This window comes from Mixophyes fleayi, chromosome 3 (assembly GCF_038048845.1).
Source record: "Mixophyes fleayi isolate aMixFle1 chromosome 3, aMixFle1.hap1, whole genome shotgun sequence".
Classification (NCBI taxonomy): Eukaryota; Metazoa; Chordata; class Amphibia; order Anura; family Limnodynastidae; genus Mixophyes; species Mixophyes fleayi.
In genome coordinates this window covers 123,580,379-123,596,913 of record NC_134404.1, presented here as the reverse complement: position 1 = coordinate 123,596,913, position 16,535 = coordinate 123,580,379, and the positions used below count along the sequence as shown (strand labels likewise).

General features: G+C 35.9%; 1 protein-coding gene across 2 annotated transcripts in view; it reads left to right on the top strand.

The window, feature by feature from the left end:
• Window positions 1-698: 698 nt before the first annotated feature.
• OSTN (osteocrin) overlaps window positions 699-16,535 on the top strand; it is a 43,518-nt gene continuing 27,681 nt past the window's right edge. For both annotated transcript variants that reach the window (XM_075202293.1, XM_075202291.1), the window contains exons 1-2: window positions 699-770; window positions 14,605-14,691. In XM_075202293.1, coding sequence (XP_075058394.1) covers window positions 14,605-14,691 — 87 coding nt within the window. In that variant the 5' untranslated portion in view covers window positions 699-770. The remainder of the gene's footprint in view (window positions 771-14,604; window positions 14,692-16,535) is intronic.

Sequence of the window (16,535 nt, the reverse complement as noted above, 5' to 3'; positions counted from 1 at the left end):
TATCACAAACATATTTAGGCAGAATAAAATTGCTTTGGCATGCATCACTTAAAAGAAAGTAAGAAAATATGGATATAAAATAATCACTACAAGTAAAAATGAAAAAGCATAAAACCACAATTCAGAATAATGATTGATTCTATTACTTTTGTTTTAGCTCCAGAAACTAGCCTATTTTCTGAGGTTTGGATATATCAAGTGGAATGCAGCGGCAAAATGAAATAAGCATTGTAATTACAGATTATTTACCATCAGACACACAGCTGAGATGTTTCCAGCATATGCCACTAACACAGTGAGGATAATTTTTACAGCAAGTGACCTAGATCTACATATATACATATCAAACACAACCGTGATAAAAAAATGCAATCCTTATATTAACTAGTTGCAAAAACATAGGTATAGATAAGACATGTGTATGTATTATGACTGCAGTAAACGAACGCTGATGCTTCCCAGCACATTATTTCATTTTTATTTTTTTTTGCGTTTAACAGTGGTCATCTGCAGCCTACAATAAAAAGGGAACAAAGGTAAAAAGGATAGTGAGTTACACAGAGGAAGCACAGTCTTAAAATAAAGATCAGTGGAAAATCTCTAAAAAATGATGTAAGAGAAACCTAGGCAGGGATTGGAGTGTGGAGGCTGGAGCAGGGTCTATAAAATCTCTCACAACAAGCTCAAAAAGCAAGGATTAAACAGGAGGAGGAGGAGACAGGAATACACACAGCAGACGCAAACGTTCAATCAGTTGAATTCTTTTCAAGGTAAGTGGGAGAGGGATAAGCAATGTGACAAATAATATTCTCTTCTTTATAACAACATGCCTATTAAATGTTATTAGTACATTATAAATTTACATACGATGCTATAGCATTTGTTGTTACTCGCTCTTTCTTGGTCAAATTAATATCTGTACTATTTTGGGACAAAAAGTACCAGGTTGTGAGAGTCACCAAATAAAAATATATCAATGATATTTTATTATAGGCAAAACAAATAGTGTTTTTGCAATTTTAATTATGAAGAAAAAAGCAATGAAAAATAATGTATCGTGTTAATAGTGAATTAAATACGATGTTGAATTACTTGGCAGTAAATTCATTTGAGATATTTATTTTGAGTTATCCATTCTGTTCTTTAATTTATAAAAAATAAAGTATTGCCATACTTGTTAGTGATTGTAACTTCCCTCCTCTTGATTCTGTATTAAACCAGGCCCTTCTGTCCGGATATATTTTGTCTTGTTTTTAAACCCTTCAGCATATATTTTAACTTTATTATAAATCCGTATATGCACTGGGGAAGTTCAGGAATAATAGATGAATTCAGGTACTATATTTGTGGAGTTGGACTGGAATCTGTTTCTGGGAACCCACACAGGTGTCATTTGTGGTTTTCCATATTTTTTAGGGAGCGAGATATAAATATTATATTAAATTTAATAATATAGTGATATAGCAACACTGTAAAGCCACAACTAAAACACTGCTTTACATGACATATTCATCATAAAAGATAAGATAAAAAAATATTAAACAGACCTATATAATTTTAATCAAAATGATTATAATATTATATGATGTATTTTTATACAGTGGTCTGGCATAAAAATGTAAAAATGACATTTGTGTTTTATCATGCATTACTATCTGCTTACTAAACACAGCATAGCCATCACCCACTTCATTGTTCACTCTACTGTGTATGAGCCCAGATTAAGCTCAGACATTACTGTACATGTGGAAAAAGTGTGCAAAGTAAAGATTATTTACATTAACCTAGCAAAAAAAAGTTCAATTCAAAAGTGTGTTTGAAAGCAGTATATAAATAGAAGTGATAACTACATTTTTATGTGTGCTATTGTTTTTTTAGCCAATAATGTAGTTTTATTACAATTATCAAGCAAAATAAATGTAAATAATTTGTGGCAGTGTAGAAAAACAATTGGGTCTGTAAATATCTTATATACTATCCATCTTAAAAACGGTGTCAATATTTTATGTATGAAACATGCATGCTTTAAAATAGAACATCTACGTGTTCTGTTTCTAATTCATATTTTATTTGAATAATAGTTCAATGCTATAGCAAAAAAACAACGAATATCACCTGCCTGCTATTTTATAAATATTATTCTAACTTGAAGAGGAGCAACAGCAAAACAATCATTTAATCTAAATAAAGCAGCAACTATAGAGATATTTCATGATAAACATTTTGCCACTAACTTGAACAATGAAATGTAAGTAGGTTAGAATTGTCTGTAATCCAGAAAAATTATTCTGTTTGTCTCTATTTGTTTATTTTTTAAAATGCATAGGACAGATAGTACTGGTAATAATACACTACATTAATTATATTTATTATAATATCCTTCTTACACGTTATATAGTAGGAAATAATGTTTTAGTAACACAATGTTAAATGGTAACACATGAACAGCACAAGAAATAATAATAATAAAGACATGAATCACCAGGTGTCAATATAACACTTGCTGTAGAAATGCAGTGTTCAGATAATCAATTTAAGCTTATCCGGGCCTTCAAAGTTAACATTTGAATTTTAAATTATTAACTGATGGATAAAACTGATGAAAAACTTAATTTTCAACATATAATTAAGGTAAGTATTTATAGTAATTAAAAATATAAACCACATAAGAACAGCTGTGTATATATTAAATTCTTATTTATAAGGTCCTGTGTATTATCCGATAGGTAGATACTGTAGTATAAATTAATAAGTGACCTTGGATTACAGCGGGAAGTTATTGCTGAACAGAAATGAAGGACAGTCCTACAAGCGTTTTCAGATTATTTAGGTGCAATTAAAGTGTTCTGATTTGTGATGTAGCTAGCTAAAAATGTATTTCAAATCCTATGTGCCTGTGCGGGATTTAAATTTGTTCTTAACAATACCTGATGGAAATAGCATGCAAAGCTAATTACTCTGGCACACTATAAACGGCACCATTTCTGTGTATTAAACTACAGGTAATTATGGTAAAACTTGTTAAAAATTTGTCTCTCACCCAGTATTGTCACAGCTGCTCACTTTTATAGTGTCATAGCTGGTGAGGTGAAATTTTTTTGACATTTTTAAACAGGTCTTTCACCATTCAAAGAATGAGCGAAGTTAATTTGTAGAAAACAACAGATGTCAATACTACTTACCTGTACAGTTTTCAGTATACTTTTCTAGCTTCCGTTATTATCCATAATATATTTAGATTAGAACCAATCAAACTATACATTTGTAATAAACAATTGATATTAATAGATGTATAAATTCCTGCAAAAAATATCTGTATTAACCGAGAATTCTGATGTTATCTCTTTAATGCCCATTACGATAATTTTTACTAAAAGTCACCTCAGAGATCTGTTTAAAAGCACTCAACCTGTTAACCATTCTGTGACTTGTAATATTCTTTTCATTCATAGTAAATGATACAAAGAGATGAGGAAAGTCCTCCATTGAGATCCATAGAACAGACTGTGTCACGGAAACTGTTTGGAAATGCAATATTTGGGTTCCGCCTCTTGCCGTTCCAAACTATATTTGTAATTATCATTATTAGTCGAATTTGTAGTAAATAGATCTGGGATAATGATAGTAAATTCATTCTGCTGTGTGGAGTGGTTGGGGTAAAGGTGTTATCTCAAAAATGTGAATGTATAATGTAGTTTTACAGACGCATGAAGATACCTTTATGGCTGTGGTCAGGGAACAGGGGTAAATTACCCCAAATGGGGTAAAAATGAAATTCCTGGGGGTAATGTTGCCGATTCACATGATTGTAAACCACCTTTAAATGTGAAATTGCTGTTGTACCAGAAGAGCCTCAAGGGTTGGCAGAGGCACTTCTTGAGCTTCGATGCAATAATAAAGCACGTATTGCATTTGAAAACAAAGCAGATCTTTCATATTTTTGGATGTCAACAGCTGCAAAGGCATTCAAAATTGCTCATGAGGCAGTAGTCAAAAAGTTGCTGCTTTTTGCAACAACCTACCTTTGCGAACAAGGATTTTCCACTCTAACGAGCATAAAAACAAAGCAGAGAAATCGATTGGACGCTGAAGGCTGTATCCAAATTGCTCTGACATCAAAATGCCCCAATATTGATGCTCTCGTATCAAAAATGAAGCAACATCATTTCTCCAAAACCTGAAGTTTTGAAGTTGAAGCTTTCAAAGAAATTTTGAATAGATTCAAGCAAATTTTGAATTCCAATAATTAATAATATATGATTTCCTTCCTTTCAAATCAAGAGGATAACGTCGGCATATCTAAATATATTTGGGGATAAAAGGTAAAAAAGGACCCTGACCCCTGCTTTATGGGATACAGTTAGCCCTTAGCTTGCTAGATAATGTTGACGCCCCACACATTCAGACAATGAACTCTTTCAAGACAATTGCTCAGGTATATTACCTTTAAGGTAACATGTTGAAAAAACTAGCTTGATGTACTTGATAGGTAAATGTAGATCCTACTAACATCCCTCTTACAACATAATATAATAGAGGCTACCATGGAACATTTTCTGCATGATTCTCTAATTTCCTTCACTCTTAGTATATGATTAAACATTTATCATTATTAGAATCAAATGGCAAAAAGATCTTTTATTTTATTTATACAAAGTGACAAATAGGTAAAGTAAACCCACTCTTTGAAGTTTTGGTTATTTATTTCCTTAGTTCTTTCTGATTTCCAGGCAGGGGAAGAAATGTTTTGTGGTCACTTCCCCCTGACTCATTCCTTTACAGTAAATGGAAATATAGTGGGTTCAAAAATGGAAGAGATTTTATAATGCCTCTGAGTTTCTAATAGAAAGGTTGTGTTGTAAAAAAGGAATTTTCTATATTACTTGTTTTAAAAACATTCGGTTAATAAAAATCTTTACAAGGCGTTCACTTGTTTTTGTGAAAAGCCATTGATCAATGGTTCTAGTCAGAGTATTTCTGTTCTTATGGTTAATGTAACTGAACCATATATTTGAAATTTTTCTCATTAGAATATATTCTTATTTTATAACTACCCTTTGTTGTAATGACAGAAATCATTAATCTCCATTTTATTATAATAATAAATAGATGTTCACTGTTAGACATACCGTATGTTCTCCCTGGCTTCCCCACCTCTGTATGTATAGTAACACTTAGGCGGTAGTCCTTCTTTGGTAGGTCATCATCATCAACAACATTTATTTATATAGCGCCAGCAAATTCAGTAGCGCTTTACAATTGGGAACAAACATTAATAAAACAATACTGAGTACTACATACAGACAGAGAGGCCCAACAAAAACTTCATATATTTTCTCATTAATGCTTTATGCAGAATTCCAGAGGACTCCAGATGTATCAGGACATTGAAACAGCAGACACTGGGTGGTATGTTAAAAAAGCAACCACAATAGGGTCATCTTGAATTTTAGGGAAAAAAGTTGAATGAAACAATTAAGCATTAAGACACGTTAAAGTATTTAACATAAGCATTTTATTAAAGATACATGACCTTTGTTGGTCCCTCTAAGCCAAGTCTGGCTAACCTGTGGCTCTCCAGGTGTTGTGAAACTACAAGTCCCAGAAAACCTTGTAAACCACTGGCTGGCTATCTACACTGAAAGCATGATGGGGCTTGTAGTATCATAAAACCTGGAGAGCCACAGGTTGGCCTGGCCTGCTCTAAGCTGTGTACTCTGGAAATGAAAAAAAAAAATCAATACAAACTTCACCTCAAATGACTACATTGAAAATATGCTGGTTAATGCAACCCATTACCTTCCATTTGTAGAGTGCTCACCATAGAGGGAACAATAATTATTATGTAAATGAAAATATATCCTTCTACACCATTTCTGTTCATTTTTTGCTTGTCAAGAAGACCAGCCATACTGTTGCGGCGATGAGGCTGACTTTTTTTATTCTGCTTGTTGCAGAGATAAAACATCACCTATCATCGTAATTTTTCAATCAAATATAACCGGGGCAGCGGAGTGATAGTCAGCCACCTCGGCAATACAGGGCAGGAGTAGTAATGGTTAACTTACCTGTCCTGTTTGGACTTTTAGTTCTACTTAGTACAAGGACAAAATTGTAAAGAAAAACATTTTAACAATTTTTTAAAAATATTGACAGCTGAAAAAGTGATTTTTATAAAGAATAAAGCAATTCATTCATTTCATTAGTTTTCTTTCCAGAAAATAGCTATAACAGAACAAACACAAGGTCACATGCCAAAGGCTTGTATATATGTTATAATACAATTTTTGTTATATTTAGCAAGAATTGTACAAGTTTTGGGGAGATTCATTTTGCGCTGATTAAAGATCACACATACCCTCTTATAAAACATCATAAACACACACAAACAGTGCATAACACACGGCGAGCAAGGGGAGCTCGCAGGGGGGGTTTCTGGGTCTCCAGAAACCCCTCACCTCCTCTAACGAAGTACCCCACATAGCGGCACTGTACTATACAGCAGCCGCGGCGCTGTCAAAGAAGCATCCGCGGCGGTGCTGTATTGTATACAGCACCTCCGCAGGCTGCTGTATAGTACAGTGCTGCTGAAACGGAGCTGCTGAGCATGTGCGGGCGCATGCGCAGAAGCTCTCTCGCTGTTTTTTCTTTTTTTTTTGGGTGGGGGGGTGGGGGGGGGGAAATCCTGCGTGCGCACCTGAGAGCCCGCACAATAATGGTTAATTCCTACCTCTAATCTGTTTGTCAGTCCCCAGACATGAGTCATAGCTTGCAGCACAAGTAATGACTGTACATTTGCCACCAAGTAGTATACAAGCCCGGGGATGCTGCTTATTCAATAAACAGAAACTTGTGAATTCGGAATATTACATGCGATAATGACTCTAAGACATAAACGTACTATACACATTTTATTCTATTCGACTAGAATGGAAAATTGCTGTGCTCATCTCTAAGAATTTTCCAGCATGCACCATTGCACCTTAATTTTGCATATAAAATCATATGGTGAAAAGGTTTCTCACATTTAAAGTTTTGTACGTAGATCCCCATGTTTTATTGTTAACTTCAAAGCCTTCTATAGTGCTGCAGGTTTATCGTAATGCTGATGTTTATTATGCCTCGTTATGGCAGAAATATGTTCACTCGCCTGTTTCCTTGCATCTCTGTTTAAGTTGGACAAGCAACAAAGTCTTGACACGTTGTAAACTACGGTTAAGAGCCATAAATAAGTCTAGTTCTCGAACAGTAGATATAATCTATTATAAAGTGTGCAGGAGAATAATTCAGATATCACAGGTCTGCAAATGCCAAATTATGTTCAAACAAGTAATATGAGCTGTCAAACTTCAATGTGCAAAGAAAATATGCCGCTCTAATGGATTTTATTTGCCCTGAAATCTCAGACTATTTCTCTACATGATGTAATGTACAATATGCAAGCTTTTGTGTTAAGCATCCTTACTGTATTTTGTAACCCTTCCATCATTTGCATTGTATGCCTGTTTTCCCTATAAAAATGTAAATAAAATAGAATAAATTAATATCCTACAAAAAGACAGCGCAGTTTTTGTAAAAAGCAACATGGCATTTTTGGTGGTAGACTAAACCATGTATTCCCAGTGATACCCCACAATTGGTGTGGCTATATAGGAGTAAAAAACCTTGAGATTTGTAGTGAATAATAGATATTTAAAATGTACCTAAAATTTAAAAGTAGTAAAGAGTTATACTAAATTGATATCTTTATTCCATCTGAAAAACATACAGTAACCTTGTCCTCAATTTTTACTTTGCAAGTTATTTAAGAATTGTAATTATACAAATGGTAACGCCATAGTCTGATATATATTTCAGAAAGCCAAGGCGTTGCCCATTGGTTTATATGGAATGCAAAATGAAAAGGTTCTACATATCATCACAGTGAAGGAGTCAGGAGAGGTCACAAGTTTGGATCTCCCCAAAAATACCAAAAATAGCCTGAAGTCTAAAAATATATTTCCCCCTAAATCACCTTTAACCTCAGCATTTTGTTTTGGGCGCCAGGGTGAGGAAATCGGAGACAGCAAATGTTACAACTTCCAAATTCTGCACGCGTCTAATTTCAACCGCTTAATCAAGTGTCTTTTGTAAGGCAGGTGCTAGGGTTTATTTTTGTTAGTATACCATATCCTATTTTAAGAAATCCAGTCTTTTGGATGAATAAACCCAAGCAAGCACATTAAGCCATATTAAATGTGTGTATTTAGGCTGCCCGTTTATTTTTACATCCTCACGTCCAAATAATCAGGATGTGGTTATCGAAGGGGCAATAGAGCCTCTTTATACTTCTACATGCATACAGTTATAATTTAACACTATTCATGGATACTCTATTGTAGGATTGATCGGAGTCTGCGTTTGTAAGAATCAGACACACCAAAACTAAACAAGGCACTCTGTACATGGAATAAAGAAAGCGTGTTGGGTAATATTGCACATTCACCAACTTCAGTTATATAATAAATTGAAAAATCACTGTATATCAAGAAATAAATCTATATATGTATATATGTTTTAATTGATAAACGTATTTATGAAGTGCAAGTACTACAGTTATGATATCCGTGTGTCTCTGTATGACACAATTCTCTAGCCGTATACGGAAAGCATGGTGGCACAGTGGTTAGCATTGCTGCTTCACACCAGTGGGTTCAAGGGGTCAATTGCAACTTGGACTCTACAGGCCTGACTCATTAAGGAGAGCAAAGCATAAAAAAGGAGTAACATTGATCCTTGACAAACCGATGTTGCATTGGAGGGGGAGGTAACTTTAAAATGTGTGGACAGATTTATAAATATAGGTAGGGCATGTCTTAGATTAACTTTAAATTTCAGTGTAAAAAATAAAACTATCAGGTATTTGTGTGCTACATGAAAAAGTAGCCAGTATTTTTCTTACGTGCAAAATAATAAACTAATTTGCACCCCTTGCATGGTTTGTCCAGGAGCAAATTTACTCCTTTTTTGCCTTGCTCTCCTTAATGGCTCAGGCTCTACCTGTGTGGAGTTTGTATGCTCTGTCATTTGGTCGATTTCCACTAGGTGGTTGATTGGCTTCTGACAAAATTAGTCCTTGTGTATGTGTGTCTGTGTAGTCGGGAATATAGATTAACAGCTCTACTGGGACAGGGACTCATGTAAATGATTATTCTCTGTAAAGTGCTTTGTAATATGTAAGCGCTATATAAAAAACTGTGAATAAAACATTAAATAAATCTATATTATATTTATTACATACTTACCTAATATTATGAACAGTATAAGTGACTTGATGATGTCATTTGCATCATCGAGTGGCAGAGGCAAGGCACACAGTTGTGATAATGTGGTCATCATGGCCTTGATGCAGAGTTATGAGCAAAGCAAAGAAAAATGATTACATTTGCTCCTGGAGGAACCATGTTACAATACAAGCGGTGCAAATTATTATTATTTTTTTGCACACAAGGTAAATACTGGCTGTTTTTTCATGTAGCATACAAATACTTGATAGCTTTATTTTTACACTGAAATTTAAGTTGATTTAGAACATGCCCTATTCCAACTTAGAGATGAGCGGGCTCGGATTCCGCTTATCCGAGCCCACCCGAACAGTGCGGATCTGAACGGGATCCGAGCACTGTTCGGATATTTCCGGCGGGCAAAAAATTGAAAACGAGGCTCTGTCATCCAAGTCTCGCGTCGAATCTCGTGAGGGGTGGGAGGGAGGGCCCAGAACAATTCCATCTTGTACCTCTTTTTTTGGCATTATGTGCTCAAGCTACCTCGGTGCAATCTTTTGGCCTAAAAACAATATTGTGAGGTGTTCAGAATAGACTGGAAATTAGTGGAAATGATTGTTATTGAATGTTATTGAGGTTAATAATAGCGTAGGAGTGAAAAAAAAAACACAAAACTGGTTTTTAGCACTTTTTATGTTTTTTTCAAAATAAATCCGAATCCAAAACCTTAAATCTGAACCAAAACCTTTCGTCAGGTGTTTTGCGAAACAAATCCAAACCCAAAACCTCAAGCAAATCCGAATCCAAACCACAAAACACGAGACACCAAAAGTGGCCGGTGCACATCCCTATTCCAACTTTAAGTTGGTCCCCACATTTTAAATGTGCCTCCCCCTCCAAAGCAACATGGTTTTGCCAACGTTCAAATTTGATCCATTTTTTGCTTTGCGCCTAACTCAGCATCACTGAGAAGGACAAGATGTATCATAACGTGATTTGTAGCATTATGTCACGTCTCCACCCACCTTAAGCTTCCTATTACAAAAAATGCCTGCTGGGTGTTCTCAAATAAACCTTTTAGTCTTCCAGATATTGTGGAAGAATGGGCAAGTGTGATATATTATTATGTTTCAATCTAGGACTCGGATGTAATAGTAACACATCAGGTTAGAGACAGTACAGTTGTGTGCAGGCGGGGGATTTTTTTGAACAATGCATCTCTCATACATATCTCAGATTGCAGTCAGAGGGTTTGTAGTGAATGAAAGAAGCGTGCCGGTATGACTCTGCTCTGTTCATGCTCTGTGTTATGGTCTGTAATAGTGATTGATCAATAGTTATTGATTATCCACAAGCTGGTGGTAGAGTGCAGTTCTTTTTGTCAATGAGTATGAAGGATGCCAGGTTCCTAATTTCATAGTGGTAAAAAAAATATATAAAAGCATTTTTTAGATGAAAAATGAAATATAGATAAAAGAAACAGGTAGGCGCTCATTGACTTTAGTTATGATATTCCTATGATTAAGTGTGTCTGAATCAGTTGCGGTATGACAAAGAACGTGTATAATAATTAATCATGGGTTGATACAGAATGTATTGAGTGATGACAACTAATGTCTTACACCAACTGATTGTCACAAAGTGCAGAACCTTTTTGATTAGGATAAATTGGATCCTATATATCCCTCACTGACAATTCCTAATGATGGTTGCTTAATCTAACTCAAAGGATACTGGTTTATATATAAAAGCAAATTTATTGACATCATATAAAAACATATCAAGCATAAAAAATCTTAAGAACAACATAAAACATCATAATCATATACCATATAAACCTCCATCTTGTGATATTGCATCATAATAAAAATCCTCATAAAAATAATTAATTGTTAATAGTCCAGCTCTGTGGTCCACAATCCCAAAATGCCACAGCTATTTTTCACAAATTGATATACGTATACATGACAGTGTAGGAGTCTAAAAAAGTTCAACCTCAAAAGTTCCCAATCACAATACAATCCATTCCTTGAAAAATTCTAGAGGAATAACAAAAACACAAGTGTCCAGCCAATGTACGATATATGGTGCTGTATTATCCAACAATGCTGCTTTGGGAGTTAAAAAGGAGTAAAGTCAATCGTAATGTACTATTGCTGTCGTTGTTGTCCACAAAGTTGCTGATGCAATAGTAAGGTGGTGACAAGAGATTGTATACTTGCCGTTAGTAGGCGTGATGTACTTGGCTGTGTACCCAGTGAAGATCAGCGATGTGTACATGGATGAAAATGACCATGTGCATTCCATTGTGGAACGCACGCGCTGAACCGGATATCCTGTATTAGTGGGCGCCTCATCTGTGGAACAGACTTTTTCAAGAAAGTACTTTTAAGCTGTCCGTCTTAGGTAGTATTTGTAATGCTGAGAATTTCCTGATTGGTCTCTCAGTCTGCATGTAATCCCTGATTGACCAATCGTAGGACTGTGGGTTAGGATTGTATTCTGAATAATGAAGTACAGCACAGTTCTGAATACATATACATTATATACCTATGAATTAAAGATCCATCACAATAATTGTGAGGACACTGGGATTGGAACCAAAGCTCACTAGATACCTCTAGGTTCACAGGTCACACAGGTAAGAGACAAAAAAGTGATAATAATCCCTATTATTAAACAAAGTGCACACACTTAGTAAAATACAACAGTGAGAAACTTCTTCCCCCACCAAATATAGCAAATGTCAGAAAATCACCTGTGCAAGTACAAAACTCCCCAACAAACTCCCCAGCAGGTTACCTCCCAGCACAGAGTCCTAGCAGGCCCAAACTCCTGGTAATAAAATTCACAGCTGAAAGTCCAAGTGGACCAAAGGTTCTGATCCGTAAGGTAGTTCTGTGTATCTTGCTGATCCCAGCCGCTCTGCCAACTCTTCACCGGCTTGGTGGGACCCTGGGTATTAGACTCTCTACCGATGTAGGCTTACCACATACCCAGAATCTATGAGTGTCTCCTGATGGAGTGGTGACAGAATCAGTCCCAGAGGTACACTGTCTGATCTGTCCTGAGAAGCTCCTGCTTCAAGCATTCCTTTCTGGCCCTTAGAGAATACAGTTCCTCTCAATCAGTTCAAGTCCTTACACTCTCAAGATTCTCCAACAACACCCCCCCCCCCCCCCCCCAGACATCTCTTTTTTGTCCCTTCTCACAAGACAACCAATCCTGGCCACCTCCCTGGATCATTGTCCTCTTGTGATTGGTGGTGTGAAGAGTTTGGGTGGTAACAGGGGTGTAAATAGAGCATGATTTCAGTGAACTCCCACCTGCAGTGATGGTGCCATTCAGACTGTGTTGAAGAGTTGCTGGAGCGATAGTTAGCAAACAGGGAGAGTCCACCTCATGATTTTAGATAAGGTCCTGACCTTTCTATTTTTAACCCCTTCCACTCTTTTTGCATGTCACATAGTCCACAGCTGTTTCACACTTCCTGTGAGCTGTCTCTCCCTCCCTCTCTGGACACCACAGCAATAACAGATCTGGCCACCGGGCAGCATTTAATAACAGAGTGGACCACAGTTGTTCAATTGGCCCACTTATGACAGACCAGGTTGGCATGATATTCCCAATATAAGGCCCGGGTCTGTCACAATAATGTAAACCTTATTAAATATTAAGTCAAATATTCCTATCTCATATCTCATGATTAACCATGTTTGCAATGTTTACATTTATAGAATATAGGTTTTTAAACCCACACTATCACTTACAAAATAATTTTCCTCCATGACCCTTCCCCTTCGCCAAAGATCTGCAGGCTTCTACATATATCCATTTTAGCCCCAGACAAAAAAGTAGGGAGTGAAGTGTTAGCAGCAGGACCAATCACAAGCCACAATTGAGAGACTGAGTCTTGCAGTTGGTTCTCTTGTTCACGCCCCCTCTGCCGCAATTTAGAGATGATGAGATTTATTGAATTGCTGTTCTGTATTACAGAACTGGGAGATCACCAGATACTCCAGTATGGAGATAAGGTACTATAGAAATATATTTTATGAAAATTAATTTTCTGAGTTTGAAAAAACTATGTATTTCTCAGAGATGTTTCTCCACTGGTGATCCATGGAAGGACACATAAAACATGATTGGTGCCAGTTTCCATTTTCATTGCGATTGGGAATAAATATTTCATACCAAATCTTAAAAAGTATTTCAATTTCTCTGGATCAGCGTTTACTTATGTTTATAAATGTAACCATGTCTTTGTTGTGCAAAATTATCATTGATGTTTATGTGTAATTTGAAAGTGTTGCCCATCTGCAATTTATTCAGAGCTTTCAAGGAAAAGTTCTCATAAGTTCCTTTCATCACTTTATTGATCTTGAATCCTTCTAAATGTAATTAAATCACTTTACACAGCTCTCTATTTAATTGCCTTTGTGCTCACAGCCCACTTACAGTACTTCATTGTGAATCGTCACAATTTGTTATTATTTTATCAACCAGAATTTCTAAAGCACCAATAATTATCTCAGCACTGTACAATTAGTAAAGGGTGATCAAATATTACCCTCAAGCTGAAATACAAGCTAAAGTTTACCCAGATGTTTAGACCGCACAATATAAACTTTTGTATATTGTTAAAATTGTCTAGCTTTTTATTTTATTTTAATATATGTTTGTTTATTTATTTATTTTTACTTTTGGGCAAAACTGTTTAATGTTGGATCCAGTACCTCTTATTGCAAATCACCATTTGTTGCCAATGTCACTGTACAGCTTAAATATAAAGATGCATTATTATGCTGGTAAAACCTATTACAGCGAATGTTTAATTCAAATGTGAGGCTCTGATTGAAATTTCACTCTAAATGTGGATTCAATGCCAGGAACTGTTCAAAATAATACATTTCTAGAATATGTATTTTATCCGTTTAAAGCTTCGGTGAATTTTAATTTAATTTATATTTCCTCTCCTAATCCAGGACTGAATACATTTACATGTTCATAAAGTCTATGTGTGCATGTAGGCTAATCACATATATTTTATTGTAACTTTGACCTCTATTTCGGTTTTTAAGATATTGCATGTCATCTGTTCTCCCAATCACCTTAGATTGCCAGCTCCTTCTGTTTGTATGCAAATTACCCACAGGAATTGTTAGCGCTTTGTAAATCATTGCTAGTATTAATTCAAAGATATAGATATTTTGCTATCTTTTTAGTCTAATCCAGAAATCTGATGCTAATCTTTTGTAATATATATATATATATATATATATATATATATATATATATATATATATATATATGTATATATATTCATTAATCTGCTTTACAGATGCTGGAATGGAGCAATGTGAGCGCCTACATTTTCCTTGCTGTTACTCTACTGAAGTGGACGGGTTACATTGAGGCTTCTACAGAGGTAGGGCAGTAAGTACTGTAGAATCATTTTACTTCCAATACCATGGTTGCCAACTGTCCCTAACTTAAAGGGACAGTTCCAGGGTTCCGAGATTTGTCCATAGAATTTTTTGTCCATGGAAATGTTTTTCAAATCTGACCAAATGCTAAGTAAAATTTCTCTTCTTCTGAATATTTGCTGCAAATCTAATGACCAATTCATTTGATGCTGACTTCCTATGTAAATATTTATTGAATGAGAGTAATTAAACTGCAAAAACATAACATTATTGCCAAGTTCAGTAGATATACAGTATGTTGATGGGGATTGGTCTGCCTTGACAGTACTATGCATGAGGTGATTAGATGGACTTGCCTAGAACCTGTCACTAAAACTTACTTTAAAATGTTGGCAAGTATGCATTCAGACCAATATTCATGTGTAATACTGACATTTAATGCAGCGAGATACACATAGTTTTTCAGTATAGTTTGTTGCTCTTAAGATGCAAGTAGTAAGATAATGTATTGTCTCCAAGACACTAAGGAAGATAATTCAATTTTTTCATGGGCTTTTTACATAGACCCAAAACGTAATCTGTAAAAGGCATAAGTTGCATTAAATTATGGAGTGACTTACACACGTCATTACAAGAGACATTACATCAGCAAACAAAAGGTAAAGTAATGTAGCCGAAAGATCTTCTTCTCTGTTGCTTACGAATGTGTAACACCTGATGCTGGGAGCATTGTTCCTACAGAGCTATATTTTCCATATAGGCATCTTACGGGTAGCGGTGCCAATAGAGATGTCTTTTTTGTTTCATCATTTTTCCTCTTTGCTCATTCCCCTCCTAGATTACAGCATGTAAGTTTTCAGCCAGGTGATGGTGGTGTGATTGGCATAGCACTAATGAACTGAGTGCCAATCATATACTTATAAGACCAAGGTCAATGTAAGACAATGTCCCAATATGTAATACCTATATAGGAGGTATTTTTCATTTATATTTCACTCACACAGGTACATTTATAACACTGTCTGAGCTGTTATGACGTGCAAGAACATATCAAATACAGCACATATAACATACATTTACACTACATACACAGAAATATTGCAGCCTTGATACAGAAAAAAGTGTTCTTCTGGTCAGACAGCTACAACATACTAATAATATGTCATTATGAGACTATTTAAAACTATGTTTAGTTATGTGTTTTTTTAACACCTAATAACACTTTTATAAAGGTACCTTTGCATTACAAAGAACTATTTGGTTTTGGGATTAACAAAATACAGCAAAATCCTCATGGCATAATAGTGCTTTTATGAGAAATAAAGATAATGTAATGTATGCACCAGGGACGGGCTGGGCTGGGGGGCAGGGGGGCATCGCCCCCCCAGGCCGCTCAGAATCACCGATATTTTTACCGGCGGCCGCATCAAATGACACGCGATGCGGCCGCGTCATCAATGACGCGGCCGCATCCCGTGTCATGTGATGCGGCCGCCTGTGCGCCCCCCGGGCTGAAATTGCCAGCCCGCACCTGGTATGCACATTGCTGCAAAGTGCTAACAAATATATCTGAATGATGCAGATAGTCAGTTGCTTTGCTTGTGACATACGGGCCAATTTATGAACCCCTAAACCATGTGGAAGCTGTTTTTTCCATATGGTTTAGACATTTTTAAGTGAAATTGTAATTTAAGAAAAGCCTAATGCAGGAGATATCTCCTGCATTGGTCAAATTACCGCATTAAACAGCAGTCCCCATAACAGTCAATGGGGACTAACGCAAAGTCGCTTTGCGCATGCATGACCTTAGGTCACGCCTGTGCAATGTCACTTTGCGACAGTCACC